This window comes from Mauremys mutica, chromosome 20, assembly GCF_020497125.1.
Source record: "Mauremys mutica isolate MM-2020 ecotype Southern chromosome 20, ASM2049712v1, whole genome shotgun sequence".
Taxonomy (NCBI): Eukaryota; Metazoa; Chordata; order Testudines; family Geoemydidae; genus Mauremys; species Mauremys mutica.
Genome location: NC_059091.1, coordinates 20790174 through 20806370, shown reverse-complemented (window position 1 = coordinate 20806370; position 16197 = coordinate 20790174). Strand labels below are relative to the sequence as shown.

General features: G+C 47.8%; 1 protein-coding gene across 1 annotated transcript; it reads left to right on the top strand.

The window, feature by feature from the left end:
• On the top strand, nt 1-15901 carry LOC123353823 (adhesion G protein-coupled receptor E3-like). The gene is made up of 13 exons (XM_044995235.1): nt 1-6; nt 320-418; nt 942-1119; nt 1647-1766; nt 2516-2709; nt 3542-3703; nt 4205-4399; nt 6613-6848; nt 7452-7518; nt 8423-8514; nt 10483-10651; nt 13305-13409; nt 15881-15901. Exons 1-13 carry the CDS (start codon nt 1-3, stop codon nt 15899-15901), a joined length of 1644 nt encoding a protein of 547 aa, XP_044851170.1.
• The last annotated feature ends 296 nt before the right edge of the window (nt 15902-16197 follow it).

Here is a 16197-nt window from a genome sequence, read left to right as displayed (position 1 = left end):
ATGGATGTAAGGGTTGTGTGTGTAGAGTTTGTGTAGTTCACTCAGACAGTGTGTGTGCTGCTTCTGGGTTGGGTAGTATGGATGGATAGAGATGGAGAGGGATGATGGATGGGCTAGAGCTGGTACCTAGAGAAGGCTGGAGGTGGAGAAGATGGGTGGATGGAGAAATAGCCAGAGCTAGACAGAGAAGATGGATAGAAAGTTACAGTGGGTTAAAAGGAACAGAGAGGCGTAGGGACATGGACACCCATCTTCCACCCTCCAGTAGGTAGGTAGGAATGTTACAGCATTAACTCCTTTTTCCATGATTCCCCTATAGGGAAACCAACAAAACAACAGATTTTGCACCTTCCTGAATGAGACCTCAAAGACCCTGGAATCTGCATGCGGCAATGGAAACCAGTCAGTATCGCTGAAGGTCAGACGCTGTGCGCCTGTATTTGCCAGTCCCTTCCCTCCAAGGCAAAGTCCTTCCTCCTCGTCCCCAGCTGCTGCAACTGGTCTCCAGATACTTCCTTCCAGAGATAAGCCTGGGGGGAGTCTTTAAAAGCAGCTGAAAACAAGGTTTAGTTGCTTCAACTCTAGAAGAGTAGACTGGAGCCAACAGCGAGTGGAATTTCAGCTGCCAGCCAAGAGTGGGTGATGAATGTCTTGGGGCAAAGGGAACGAGTCAGTATCTTGATGGGAGCAGGTACCTGGGTGCCATGGGAGCCATGTGGAGCAGAGGGCCAGACTATAAGAAGCATGTGGAGGGGGAGGGGACCCTAAAAGCCTCCCTAACATCACCCAACCATGTAAGCAGTTGTAGCTGCCCTGGGATGTTCCGTGATGGTAAATGGGGAGAATAAGTGGTGGATCCTTGGGACCATCTCCCTGTTAACCAGTGGGCCACTGTTTGACAGCCCCTGCTTTACCCAGGGTGTCTTCTGTTTAAACCCCAGGAAGTCTCCACCTCTATCGATTTGCTTTTCTATGCCACTGCCCAGCAGTCTAATGGGAGCAAGGAGGAGGTCGCATTGGTAGCCACCATCTTTCTGCAGAGCGTAGAATCAGCAGCTTTGGCAACTGCTCGGAAAAGCCCCGGGAACGAGACGCAGACTGTCACGGGAGAGACAATGAGTAAGAAAAAGGAAAAACGTTCACACAGCTCTGAGCACCACCCGCGGTGCTCTCTGCAATGAAGGGTGGCGTCGGGGCTAGGGTGCTGGGCTAAAGCATAAGAGAGCTGGGTGCCGTTCCTGCCTCTGACACAGGTTCTTTGAGGGACCTTGGCAAATCACTTGGTGCTTATGTTTCCCTGTCTGTAAAATGGGGATATGAATCCTTCCTGCTGTTTGGGGCAGAAGCAGTCTCTTGCTCCATTTGCTTATGGTGCCCAGCACAACAGGGCTCTGATCTCAGCAAGTAGCAGGATTGTGGTAGTGCCTATGAGCCGCAGTCATGATGGAGCAGGGCCCCATTGTGCTAGGTGCAAGGCACAAAGGACATAAAGACAATCCGGGCTCCTGATTCTTCTCTCGGCTCTGCTGGTTTTACTGCAGCGTTGCTCCCTGCCGCCACGGGAGTGGGAGGAGAATCAGGCTCTGTGCTAAAGGGAGGGTAGTTTTCAAAGCAGCGCAGTGAAGAACTTGTCCTTCCGCCCCCAGCCATCGTGGCCCAGCGGGTTACGGATAACTGCAGTCGGGCAGGGAAGATGATCGAACTGACCGCTGAAAACGAGTTGATGAGCATTGACTGCACGACAGTGGTTGACGCCAGGGAACAAGGTACCATCCAGGAGTTGTCTGGACAGGCAGTGGAAGGAATGCAACCACTCCAAACCATTCCACAGCTCCAGCTCTGAGGCCAGATCTTCCAGGGCTGCAGAGGAACCTTGAAGCAGCCCTGACAGACTCCCCAGGGGGTCTTGGGTTGCTTTACACCAGCCCTCTGTGCAGTGCGTAATTTGTAATGAAAGTGGGGCTGGGACTCAAGCAATTAGGTGCCAGGACTCAAGCAACATTTTTACTTTCATAACTGACGCAGGAAATCCGGAGGTGCCGGGGCTCTGAACTGCCAAGCCCGGAGGTCCCGGGGCTCTGAACTGCCAAGCCTAGAGGTGCTGGGGCTCTGGTCCTCACACAAATTAAGCAGTGCCCTTGTGGCTTCCCTGGTGCAGAGGGCATGTCAGGGCTGGAGGGTTAGGAGAGACCAAGATGAGGGTGGATTTTCCAGGACTAGCAGCAGCGGAGCTGGAGTGCAACATGCTCTGCTGAGTCCTGGCTGGCTGATGGGCCCCTAGGAGGAAGTGTTATTCGTTGGCCAGTGCAGGGAGTAAGGAGTCCTGGGGTCTAGTCCCAATTTAGCCACTAACACTCTGTGCAAACGTGGGGAAGCTGTTCCATCTCTCTGTACTTGTGTCCTTCTCATCGCTGGTTCGGCTGTGCCCACCAGCCAAGAGCTCTTCCAGCTCGTTGCGGTGTGAGACAGGACACAGGCTGAACTGGTATCACCTCTTGCATCTTTGCTCCTGCAGGCTCTGGAGTCGTTGCCTTCATATCGTATGCCACTCTCGACTCCATCCTGAACAATAGCTTTATCGACCAGCAAAACCTGAGAGAGGATGACAAACTGGGTAGCACTACGCTGAATTCGAAGGTAGTGAGTGGGACCATTGGGAAACCCGGACCCCTCTCCAAACCTTTCTACTTCACCCTGGAGCATAAACAGGTGATTGGCAATCATGTCCCTGCTTGAAATGGAAGAGGGGCCCCTCTTGGCTAAGAGCTTTTCCCCACTGTTTTCTCTCTGTGCTTCTGTTGTCAACACTGCCGTCCTCTTCCAGTTGGCCTCACTAACGAGGGTCATCTTCAACTCCCTCTGTTTCCCTTTCTACCCCCAAGATGAGTCCAAATCTTGATGCTGCATCTTCCCCAAAAATCTGGCTTTTCCTCTCTGCCCTCGCCAAGGTTCTGGTCACCTTCCACCTATCTACTGCGGCCTGCTCTCTGGGCCCTCCAGTACCCATAATGCCCCCTACAGTCCTGCTAAAATGATCTTCCTTGCCCATCAGTACCACAGATGCCCTACAAATGGCTGAATGCTAAGGGTCCCCCAATACCACCCTAAAGCCTTGAAAAAGCCTTGAAATTCCCAGGTGAACTTGTAAACCGCAATACCTTGTACCAGTGGGGTGTCAGCTTGGAGGTCTGACTCTGCTCTCATTTACCCCAATCCAGATCAATGGACTTATACTGGTGTGAAACCGATATCCATTATTATAGTGCACATAGAGGCACACTGAGATCAGAGTCTGATTGTACCAGGCACTGCACAAACATATGGGCCCCGTCCCAAAGAAGAGAGACAAAGGGTAGGAGGGTAAACAGAGGCACAGAGACTTCTCAAGAGCTTGCACATCAGGTCAATGGCAGAGCTAGGAATACAATCCCAGTGCTCTGTCTGTCAAGCTCTGGCTCCTCTTTGGTTTAGTCTGGGCTAAACTAGCCCTTGGCTCTTTAAAGGACGAGGCTGACGCTGGTGCTGCAATTTCCGTTTCCAGAGAAAGCAAACAGAAGACAAGATTATCTGTGTTTTCTGGAACCTCACTGGCACCTGGTCTACTGAAGGCTGCAGACTTCTCCGTGCGAACAGCACTCACACCACCTGCACCTGTAATCACCTGTCCAGCTTTGCCATCCTGATGGCTTCACATGCGATCAAGGTATTTCAACCGTCCGCTTAAGCTCATGGTCCACGTGTAACAAGCTGGGGTTGCATTCGCACAGAAACTGCTGCTGTTTGCAAAAACAAACCTGAGCCCTTCGACACACAAAATGCAGGCGTCCACCACTTACGCGAAAGGAGTAATGCCTCTGGCTGTAGTTACAATGGCTGGAGCCAGCCAGTAGGAAAGTCATGATCAGGTGCACTTGGTCAGCATGTTAGATGTCAGATAGGTGGCACGGGGCGTGAGTCAGCCGGGTATTGGTTCCAATTAGTTTACAGTCATTACGAGATCCAGAGATCATCTGGGGACTGCAAACTCAACACACGTGTTGGTCCTCTGAGTTTCCTAGCGAAAGGGGCAGGGAGCAGATGGGTCCTCCATGTTCTCCAACAATGGAGCTAGAAATCTGATTGCCCTAGGAAATTATCTGGTTATTTCAGAGCCCCTGTTTCTCCAATGTGAATTTTACTTTTCCTTTAATTTTTCCTTTTGCAGGACAGTTACCCACTGATCATCATCACCTACGTGGGACTGACCCTCTCCCTGCTCTGCCTCTTCCTCGCCATCCTCACCTTCCTCCTGTGCCGCTCCATCCGCAACGTCAGCACCTCCCTCCACCTGCAGCTCTGCCTCTGCCTCTTCCTGGCGGACCTGCTCTTCCTCACCGCAGTGAAGAGCGTCACCAATAAGGTAGCGAAATCATGCAAAATCCACCCGTCCCTTATCTATCCTGTCTATTTAGATCGTAAGCTCTTGAGGGCAGGGACTGTCTTCTAAGGTGGATCTCCACTGCAGCTGGGGCGGGGGTGCCCCCCCAGTGTGCTCAGACACATGTTAGCTCCACTTGAGCTAACACACTCAAAATAGCAGTGTGGCCTCAGCAGCTTGGGCCAGCTAAGTATCCAGAGGGTCAGGCATGATTGTATGTGGGTGGCTAGCCTGGGCTGCTGCCTGGGGACTCATGCTCCCAGCTATAGCGTAAACACACTCTTACTGCGTTTTTGTACAGCGCTGAGCACGACGGGTCCTTGAACTCGTTTGAGGCCCCTAAGTGCCCCTGTAATGAAATAACAGGGGGAATGGGGCACATATGGAGCCCTTGGCATGGGGGGAAGAGGAAGCAAGGGGGGGCACACAGAGACCTACCAGAGGAGAATGGAGGGGACAGCGAATAAGGGATGATGGCATGTGGAGAGATGACAGTGGTGGGGTGGGGGTTGGGGGAAACCCAGCCCCTGGCATGAGTCCAGGCATGTGGGGATTCACAGGGAGTCCTTGAGGAAGAGGAGAATGGGAGGATGGCACAGAGAGCTTGTGGAGGTTGGGATGGAGGATGCATTCAGACTGCAAGCTACAACCTGTGTGATGCACTAATAATCAAGGTGGATTGGTTTTGCCCTTAGGCCCCTTCCCATGCCTGGTATCACAATGCCCAGAATGAATTCAGTGGTCCGTATTCTGAACTTGCTTACGCTGCTTTGACACCACTGGTCTCAACGGAGGTACCCCAGATTTACACCAGCGTCAGTAAAATGAGAATCGGGCACCAGAATTTAATTATCCCTTAGCCTCAACTCCCCAGCCATAGGAGGGACCCTGGACTGAGCCACTTAGGGTATCAACTTCACAACCACGAACTGCTGAAGATGCGCATTTGGGCCAATGCAGCTTTCCAAGGTTAAAAAATGCCCTTGGCCCACATGTGGAATACATCTAGCTGTGACTATGAGCTGGCTCAGAGAGTGAGGACAGTGCGTATGTTTCAGTCTGTGTGTTTCCTTGGTTTACTCCTCGCCCTGAGTTCTTGCCGGAAAAAAAATTAATATTGTGACCTAGTATCTGGTGTGAGTGAAACAGCGCTGCCCTCTATTGGACAGGGTCAGAACTGCCTCAACTGTTATAGTAGTTTATTTGTACTATAGTAGCCAACGAGACCCAACTGAAATCAGAGCTCCGTTGTGCTGGGCACTGCACACAGAGCAAGAGACAACTGCTACCCTGAAGAGCTTATGGTCTAAGCAGATGAGACAATGGGTGGGGGACAGAATTCCATTATCCCCATTTTACAGCTGGGGATCTGAGGCACAGGGAGATTAATTGACTTTCCCAAGGTCACATGTGAAGTCAGTGGCAGGATTGAGAACTGAACTCAGAGCAGCCTGTCTCACTATGTGTCATAAGCCCTATATTGTTAACCACTAATGGAGATTCTCTTTTAGTTTATGAGGTAGGAGCTAGTGCTTTTGGACCAGGAGGATCTGAGTTCTACCCCTGGTGCTGTGATGAATTTGAATGGCCACAGTATGCAGTGTGTTGTCCTAGATGGTCTAGGGGGTTGTTAAATATTTCACAGGTCTTGGATGCCATTTTCTCCCCAGCTTGGAAGGGACACATAACTAATGCTCAGGGCTGGCTCCAAGTTTTTTGCCGCTCCAAGCAAAAAATTTTTCCAGTGTTCCCCCGGCCCTGCCTCAACCCCGCCCCATTCCAACCCCTTCTCCAAATCCCCAGCCCCGCCTCCTCCCCCGGGCGTGCCACATTTCCCCTCCTATTCCTTCCTTCCCAGGCAAGCTGTTTTGTGGCAAGCCTGGGAGGGAGGGGGGAGAAGCGGAGGTGAGCTGGGGGTGGGGAGCGGTTCCTCTGCCCTTCCCAGGGTTATTTCCTGTGGCCCTCCCCGTGCCCTCTACTGCTGCAGCTCACCTCTGCTCAGGGCCGGCTCCCAGCTTTTTGTGCCCCAAGCGCCAAAAAAAAAAAAAAAAAAAAGGAGCCGGAGTGCCACCCCTTGGAAAGTGCCGCCCCAAGCACATGCTTGGAGCGCTGGTGCCTAGAGCTGGCCTTGCTAACGCTTCCCCTATCTCGGAGAGCTAGATGTTCAGAGTCGCTGAGCTCTCTGTCTCCCCAAGGTGGCGTGTGCTGTCATTGCTGGCCTCCTACACTACCTCTTCCTGGCCTGTTTCACCTGGATGTTCCTGGAGGGGCTGCACCTCTTCCTCACCGTCAGGAACCTGAAGGTCGTGAATTACACCAGTGCCGGCCGGTTCAAGAAGAGATTCATGTACCCGTTCGGGTATGGATTCCCAGCCCTGGTGGTGGCTATTTCTGCAGCGGTGAATCACAAAGGCTACGGAACTTCCGAACAGTACGTGCAGCGCCCATCGCAAGGGGAGAACAGATATCTCATTACCCACTCAACTCATTGGCTGAATTACAGAGAGACAATATATTCGACAATCCCCGTTTCTTCATGTTTCACACAATGCACAGTCAACCTGTGGAACTCCTTTCCAGAGGATGTTGTGAAGGCCAAGACTATAACAGGGTTTAGAAAAGAACTAGATAAATTCATGGAGGATAGGTCTATTGATGGCTATTAGCTAGGATGGGCAGGGATGGTGTCCCTAGTCTCTGTTTGCCAGAAGCTGGGAATGGGCAACGGGAAGGATCAGTTGATGATTCCCTGTTCTGTTCATTCCCTCTGGGGCACCTGGCATTGGCCACTGTCGGAAGACAGGACACTGGGCTAGATGGACCTTTGGTCTGACCCACTATGACCGTTCTTATGTTCTTATAAGACTAGTTTCTGCAAGCGATATCCATGAGACTGTCATAAAGGGAAGCAGGCAGCGTTCGCCCTGCATCTCCCACCCCACCCAGAGATCAACTCAGACAACCAAAAGGAGAGAATTCACTTCATTTTAATGCCAGGGATAATTTGTTACCCTTTTTCCTTCTTGCCTTTTAGCTGCTGGCTCACAATAGACGGAGGCTTCATCTGGAGTTTCCTTGGACCGGTCTGCCTTATTATTGTGGTGGGTATATTTAGGATGAATTATGTTTATGCCACAGGGAAAGGACTTTGATAGCGAGATGAGTCAGACATTGGGATGTTTGCTTAAGGAGTGAGTTGTGGCCTAGCTACTGTGGATTTACTCTCTGGAAAGTGACAAGGTAACAGTGGCACCTTCTTTATTTGTATTACAGTAAATTCATAAATAATTAATAAATCACACACAATTTGTTTCCAATGGAGTGGAACAAATTGATACCAAATGCTGGGGTTTGTCAGAGTTCAGCACCTCCTTAGTTCCAAAGTTATCCAGCAGAGAAAATGGAAATGTCTGGGCTGGGTGTTACGAATGAAACCAGAGCTTCGGCTATGGCAGGTATGAAACTGGACAGCCGGAGGAACATGGACAAGAGGGCAGCTGAAAGAATCCGTCTATGATCCAACAATACGTAGAGAAGGAAAGTTTATGAAACGTAACACAGAGGACAGACAGAGCAGCTGAGAAGAGAGAGGGATGGCGGAGCCTTATCTGTGCTCAAAGTGATGTCTTGTGGTGCAGGAAGGATTCAGATGACAATCGCAGCTAGAGGCTCCCATCCGGGGTCAAAGTACCATTGTGCTAGGCACTGTAGAGCCATGAAGAATTTTAGCAAGATTCAAAAAGAGATTTGGGCATTTATATGGGGAGCAAGGATAATATCCAGAGTTGTTCTAATCAGGGCTAAGAAAAGTTCTGGAAGGGATATTAAACCCCAGGCTTCAGGATTTAAATCAAGCTCTAGCTACCAAGACCAAGGGGAGAACTAATATAGGGGGAGCTTATCCCTGCCTCTGAAGCACTTGGTACTGGCCACGGTCAGAGGCAGAATCCTGGACTAGATGGACCTGGGGTCTGATCCACTCGAGTTGTTGTGTTGTTTCCACAGATGAATTTAACATTTTTTATCACAACCCTCTGGATCCTGAGAGACAAAATCTCCTCCCTCAATGCAGATGTCTCCACCCTCAAAAATACAAGGTAGGAAAGCGCTAAACCTGCCTGAGAGGTCCAGTTAGTCTTCTGCAGGGGGGGTTGCTACAGGCACTCTTGGCTCAATTAAACTGAGGAAATACCAGAGTGAAACGGACATGGTAGCAGAAAGTCATGGAGAACAGAACACTGAATACCTGGTCCTGCAAGCAGCTGAGACCCTTCAGTGCCTATTGACTTAGGTCAGAGATGAGGGTACGCAGCACCTTTTAGGAGGTGCTGAGCACCTCATGGGACCGGGCCCCGATTTTGTATGCTGGCTTTTATGTAGCACTTTTCACCCACAGATCTCAGAGCGCTTCACGATCTTTAATGCATTGATCCTCCAACACCCTGTGAGGCAGGACAGGGCTCTTATCTCCATTATAGGGATGGGGAACTGAGGCACATAGAGGCTAAGTGACTTGCTCAAGCTCACACACAAAATCTGTGGCAGAGCATAGAATTGAACCTGTGTTTCCCCAGTACTAGATTAGGGCACTAACCACTAAATCATCCTTCCTCTAAAATCAAGGGAATTTTCAATGTAATTAAAAAATTGGGGGAATCCTTGTTTGGCATAACTGAAGTATGGATAATCAAGACTGCCTTGTATAGAGCTTTCTGTTAGATCCTCCTGCATCTTCTCTTTTGGCTAGTGTAAGAACTCTTAGCCCTTTTGGTCAAGCAGAAAGTTATACATATCAGCAATGGACAAGATGTGTTAGATCATCCAGTCCCGTTTTCCTCATTCAGTGCAGGATTCTCTCCTCCAGGAAGGACACTTTTTCTAGTGTTTTGTTCAGCCTAGTTTGATGCCTTTTGCTAAACACAACTGAGACAGCATGAGGAAAACTGCACAGTGTTTTCTTGGTATCTAATTGCTAAATCCGTGTTTTCTGGAAGAGCTGGACATGTGGCCATGGTCGCTGGGATTTATAATTCACAATGGTGAGAAGAGACCCAATTTGAGGAGGGTGGGCATAGCAGTAAAAACACTTGCACTTAGCAAAGACCTTCTGTAACTGTCAATGTTTTATTGTCACAATGACTAGTTTAAATAAAGCAATTTAAACCAGTGGGACAGTATAACAGTGTGAGAGCGACCAGTGTGAGAGCGACATTACCTGTATATGCTACTTTATTTTGGGGGAGAGCTTTAAGGAGTGAGACAGATTTTGGTTTGTCTTTGGCATGCCAATGGAGAATTTTAATGGCTGTTCCTGAGAGTAGATGTTTTATAGGCTCTTGTATTTTTTATGCATATATAAACCACATATTTTTAAACCATATTTTAAGGTTTTTACCTTTATATTGTTGGGGTGCTCTTATTCTACAGGTTAGTATATTAACTTGGCTAAGCTCATTAACATATGTTAATTGGATTACTGTGGTTACCTGCGGTTAGGCATTTGTGGATGTCCTCTTTTAAAAATACTTTAAACTGGTAGTAACTGTCTTTTTGCAGTTACCCATCAGCAGTTTGCAACACAAGTGATTATTACAAAACAAGAAACAAAAAGCCTTCTAACATTTTGTGACTTATGATAACTGTTAGTTTACTGACTTATGCTAACGTATTGAGCAACTACTACTACTTAGGCTGTAAGGCCTTGCACTCATGCTAACTGCTTAAGCTATTTTATAGGTGTCGGTGAACAGGTATTTTTGTTTTTGCTACTCATTCCTTAGCCCGTTGCCCTTTATTCTTACTATGTCACTATTATTACTTCATGGTCATATGCTCACTGCCCGCGCTACAAAACGGATGTGAGGGGAAAGAGAGGGAAATTGACATGGTCAGTGTTACACCACAGGCCAGTGACAGAGCTAGGAACACAACACTGGTTTAAGTCAGACGTTACAATGCTGGGTGCTATACAAATATCTATACATGAATTAATCTTAGGTAAAATCTGTAACTCTGCTGAAACCAAGGAAGTTACACAAAGGTTCTCTCCGTCTGCTTTACTCCAGGTTACTGACATTTAAAGCCATCGCCCAGCTTTTCATCCTGGGCTGCACTTGGAGTCTTGGTCTGTTGCAAACAAAAGCGGCAGCCACGGTCATGGCGTATTTATTCACCATCATCAACAGCCTGCAGGGAGCCTTCATCTTCCTGGTGCACTGTCTCCTCAATCAGCAGGTAAAGCCAATGCCCTGTTACCTGTTCAGCTCCATTAATGTCCAGCCAGCAGAGCTTCTTTGTTCACATTTGTCCTGGTTTCACCCTTTTCAGGTGTTGTGTGCTGTTGCTCCTTTCCCTATTTTGAAATTCAGCCGTTCTCCTCCAATCTCTTTTCTCCTGCAGCTTATATTGTCCTGCTTTCATAGAGTCACAGATCTTTTTAAGGCCAGGAGGGACCATGTCTATATAACACCAACAGCCCTTGGTGGGTGGGATCGAACCTGGGAGCTCGGGAGCTAAATGCATGAGCCTCTACTGCATGGGCTAAAAGACACATAGCTCTTAGTTAAGGCTGTAACAGACTCATTAATCTCTAGCTGACCTAGGTGCCACTAGAGGGGGACAGAGCACCACACCAAGCAGACATGGGTTACATCTACACTAGAGACCTTACAGTGGCACAGCTGTACCTATGCAGTTGTGCCACTATAAGATCTCTTGTGTAGCCGTTCTATGCCAATGGGAGAGAGCTCTCCTGTCGACGTAATTAAACCACCCCCAACAAGCGGCAGTAGTTCATAGGATCATAGAATCATAAAATATCAGGGTTGGAAAGGACCTCAGGAGGTCATCTAATTCAACCCCCTGCTCAAAGCAGGACCAATCCCCAACTAAATCATCCCAGCCAGGGCTTTGGCAAGCCTGACCTTAAAAACCTCTAAGGAAGGAGATTCCACCACCTCCCTAGGTAACCCATTCCAGTGCTTCACCACCCTCCTAGTAAAATTTTTTCCCCCAATATACAACCTAAACCTTCCCCCCTGCAACGTGAGACCATTACTCCTTGTTCTGTCATCTGGTACCACTGAGAACAGTCTAGATCCATCCTCTTTGGAACCCCTTTTCAGGTAGTTGAAAGCAGCTATCAAATCCCCCCATATTCTTCTCTTCTGCAGACTAAATAATCCCAGTTTCCTCAGCATCTCCTCATAAGTCATGTGCTCCAGCCCCCTAATCATTTTTGTTGCCCTCTTCTGGACTCTTTCCAATTTTTCTACATCCTTCTTGTAGTGTGGGACCCAAAACTGGACACAGTACTCCAAATGAGGCCTCACCAGTGCTGAATAGAGGGGAATGATCATGTCCCTCGATCTGCTAGCAATGTGCCTACTTACACACCCCAAAATGCTGTTAGCCTCCTTGGCAACAAGGGACAAACCATTGACTCATATCCAGCTTCTCGTCCACTGTAACCCCTAGGTCCTTTCCTGCAGAACTGCTGCCTAGCCGCTTGGTCTCTAGTCTGTAGCTGTGCATGGGATTCTTCCATCCTCAGTGCAGGACTTTGCACTTGTTCTTGTTGAACCTCATTAGATTTCTTTTGGCCCCATCCTCTAATTTTTTCTAGGTCCCTCTGTATCCTATCGCTACCCTCCAGTGTATCTACCAGTCCTCCCAGTTATATGTCATCTGCAAACTTGCTAAAGTCAAGAAAAACACATCCACTGCTTTCCCCTCATCCACAGATCCAGTTATCTTGTCATAGAAGGCAATTAGGTTAGTCAGGCATGACTTGCCCTTGGTGAATCCATGCTGACTGTTCCTGATCACTTTCTTAGCCTTTTTCCAGTCATCCTGGACCACCCCTGATCTCTATGAGTTTTCAAAGATAATGGCCAATGGCTCTGCAATCACATCTGCCAACTCCTTGAGCACCCTCGGATGTAGTGCATCCGGCCCCATGGACTTGTGCTCGCCCAGCTTTTCTAAATAGCGCTGAACCACTTTTTTCTCCACAGAAGGTTGGTCACCTCCTCCCCATACTGTGCTGCCCAGTGCAGCAGTCTGGGAACTGACCTTGTTCGTGAAGACAGAGGCAAAAAAAGTATTGAGTACATTAGCTTTTTCCACATCCTCTATCACAAGGTTGCCTCCCCGATTCAGTAAGGTGCCCACACTTTCCCTGACCTTCTTCTTGTTGCTAACATATCTGTAGAAGCCCTTCTTGTTACTCTTAACATCCCTTGCTAGCTGCAACTCCAGTTGTGATTTGGCCTTCCTGATTTCCCTCCTGCATGCCTGAGCAATATTTATATATTCCTCTCCGGTCATTTGTCCAAGCTTCCACTTCTTGTAAACTTCTTTTAGTTATGTTGGTGGGAGAAGATCTCCCACCGACATAGTGCTGTGCACACTGCCACTTATACCAGTGAAATGATGTCACTCAGGCATGTGTTTTTTCCATACCCCTGAGTGACATAAATGTTGCTGACCATAAGTGGTAGTGCAGACATGGCCTAACCTGTGTAACGAAGGTCATAGAATTTCCCCAGGTTAAACCTTCAACAAGCCCATCAACATGTAGTTTGGTGGGAGCTGCATCAACTTGCATATCCTAAGCTAAATTTCTATCCAGACTTTGTAACCTGATGAAGTCAGTGATGTTGCCTGGGTGTGTCTGAAGTCAGAATGTGGCTCATTGCAACTAGGGGATTGAGGGCCGCTCCTCCCCTTCCCTTTATGTGTTGGAATTTGCAGTGGGGAAGATGGTCACAAGAATTTCAGTTCTTTTGCTCTGTTCAGATTTAGGACCGAGTGGTGTAAAACTATCTGAGCTTCTCATGGGACATTGGTTACATGAGCCAATGAGTGTGTTCCATATTTTTTCTAGGTGAGAGAGGAGTACAAGAGATGGATCAGAAGGATTGAAAAAACCAGAACCAAGTCTCAGACCTCCGGGCTATCTGTGTCAGCTATCCCCATGACCACCGGAACTGTAAGTGGTGCTGATCTCTTCTCCAATGCCGGCCTTGGGAACACATCCATCAAACAGGGTCTAGTTTCAGCAGCTTCACTGCTATGTAGCTGTCTACTGTATCGAATGGCCAGAATTGTTATAGGCCACCCCAATAATACCTACTTACTTTATATCTAGCTCCATCTACTCTAGCGATAATAAACAGATGCCTGCTGTGTCTTCTGTATCTATTGGCTGTATATGAGAGAGGGTTGGTGGGACTGAGGGATCAAAGCTGGTGCTGTGGAAAAACTGGGTTATTTTTAATTTTCCTTCTGTCTGGTTATCTTTAGGCTGCTGGGTTTTTACTACTGAATTGTAGTTAGTGATTATTTAAGGCACCTTGAGAATAGAATGGGTGCTCTTTTATTTTATATAAATCAGAATAATTATAAGAATAATTCCCAGCTCTCTTATAGTGCTTTTTATCTGTAGATCTCAAAGTTGGTCAGTGTAATTATTCCCATTTTACATAAGGGAAACTGAGGCACATGGAGGCATGACCCGTCAGTGGTCACCCACCAAACCGGTTGCAGAGAGGGGAATTGAACAAACTCAGGTTTCGAGTCCCAGGCCAGTGCCCTATTCATGAGGCAACACTGTCTCCCCTTAAATATCTAGATCTATCTACTAAGAAATATTTTTCTACTTTTTCCAATGATGCTTTTCTAGTGGGCCTATCATTATAGTATGTAGCTTGCTTTGTCCCCCAAGTGACTGGCACCTTACAATAGAATCATAGAATATCAGGGTTGGAAGGGACCTCAGGAGGTATCTAGTCCAACCCCCTGCTCAAAGCAGGACCAGTCCCCAACTAAACCATCCCAGCCAGGGCTTTGTCAAGCCGGGCCTTAAAAACCTCTAAGGAAGGAGATTCCACTACCTCCCTAGGTAACCCATTCCAGTGCTTCACCACCCTCCTAGTGAAATATTGTTTCCTAATATTCCACCTAAACCTCACTCACTGCAACTCGAGACCATTACTCCTTGTTCTGTGATCTGCTACCACTGAGAACCGTCTAGATCCATCCTCTTTGGAACCCCCTTTCAGGTAGTTGAAAGCAGCTATCAAATCCCCCCCTCATTCTTCTCTTCTGCAGACTAAATAATCCCAGTTCTTTATATCCTTCTTGTAGTGCAGGGCCCAAAACTAGACACAGTACTCCAAATGAGGCCTCACCAATGCCGAATAGAGGGGAATGATCACGTCCCTTGATCTGTTGGCAATGCTCCTACTTATACAGCCCAAAATGCTGTTAGCCTTCTTGGCAACAAGGGCACCCTGTTGTAGTCCAGCTGAGAACAGCATTGGTAGTATTAGCTACTGGGTGTTTGTTACATCCAGACCTGGGGGAATCCCGTGTGCCCAAAGTTCCAGTTCTGACCAGCAGAGAAATCATTTTTAATAGCAACCTCTCTCCACATTTCCTTCCCTGGGTTCTCTTGTGAGCTCTGTGGCTCTCTCAGCATGGGGTGGGCAGACATTGGCTTTTGAAACATTGTGACCAAAATTACTAGAACAGGATTGTTTTCTGAGCAAGACTGGGACTGAAGCTTCATTAGTGCTGTCAGAGTTCCCCCCACTCAGATCTCTGGGGTATAGATGTGGGGACCTTCATGAAAGACCCTCTAAGCTTATATTCTACCAGCTTAGGTTAAAACTTCCCCAAAGCACAAATTCCTTTCTTTGTCCTTGGATGGTATTGCTGCCACCACCAAGTGATTACACAAAATATTCAGGGAAGGGTCACTTGGAATCTCAATCCCCCCAAAATAACCCCTTCACCTCCTTTCCTGGGGAGCCTTGAGAATAATCTACCCATCACTTGGTTAGCAAAGTGAGCACAGACCAGACCCTTTGTCTTCAGGACACTGAAAATCAAGCAGGTTCTTAAAAGAAGAACTTTATTATTAAGAAAAAGTAAAAGAATCACACCTGCAAAATCAGGATGGAAGGTATACAGGGTAATAAAAAGATATAAAACACAGAGGACTCCCCTCTGGGCTCAGATTCACAGTTACAAAAACAGGAATAAAAATACCTCTGTAGCATAGGAAAATTCCTACAAGCCAAAACAAAAGATAACCTAACACATTTCCTTGCCCTACTCACAGTTTCTGTGCTTGTAGATGGATTATTCAGGTATATTTTCAGGAGATGTTGTACCTGCTTGGCTTCTCCCTCCATCCGGAGAGGGAACAACAAAAGGAGGGATTTTATGCTACTGCATACATAAACATTGCTACTCTCCCCCGCTATTCATGACAAGTGCAGATGGACTGGCCTCAGTGAGGAGACAGCACTGCAAGGAATTTCTAGTGGTTCCTTCACCCCTAGAGGGAAAGAATCCAGGAACTTTATCTACTGCCTTCCAGAGAGAGTCCCCCTTTTCAACATTAAACGCTCAGGTGGCCTTGACCATGTCATCACATTTTTGCTTTCTTTCCAGGAATGGGAAAAGTCCGCCTGAAAAAGTGGAGACTTCTACTGCATGTGGGGGAAAATAAAGCCCAGCTCCATTCCCAGCACCAGAAGTTCCCTTTTTTACAAAGAAGTGGAAGCTGCTTATCTCCGATATCCTCTGATAGCTGCTACTCTATGGCTTATCCTTGTATGGGGTAGGAGAGGGCTGTGTTCCCGTGTTTAATTATTTTAGTACCTTTGACTTCACCCAAGTGGTTGCAGTCTTGAATGAGGGCCTGATTCTGCTCCAGTTGAAGTCAACTAGAGCTTTCCCATTGACTTCAGTGAGAGTGGGATTGGGAG

Coding starts and splice junctions, on each gene's coding strand:
- LOC123353823 (XM_044995235.1), top strand. Junction 1,767..2,515: donor GGTTGACGCCAGGGAACAAG/GTACCATCCAGG, acceptor TTGCTCCTGCAG/GCTCTGGAGTCGTTGCCTTC. Junction 6,849..7,451: donor GGCTACGGAACTTCCGAACA/GTACGTGCAGCG, acceptor CTTGCCTTTTAG/CTGCTGGCTCACAATAGACG.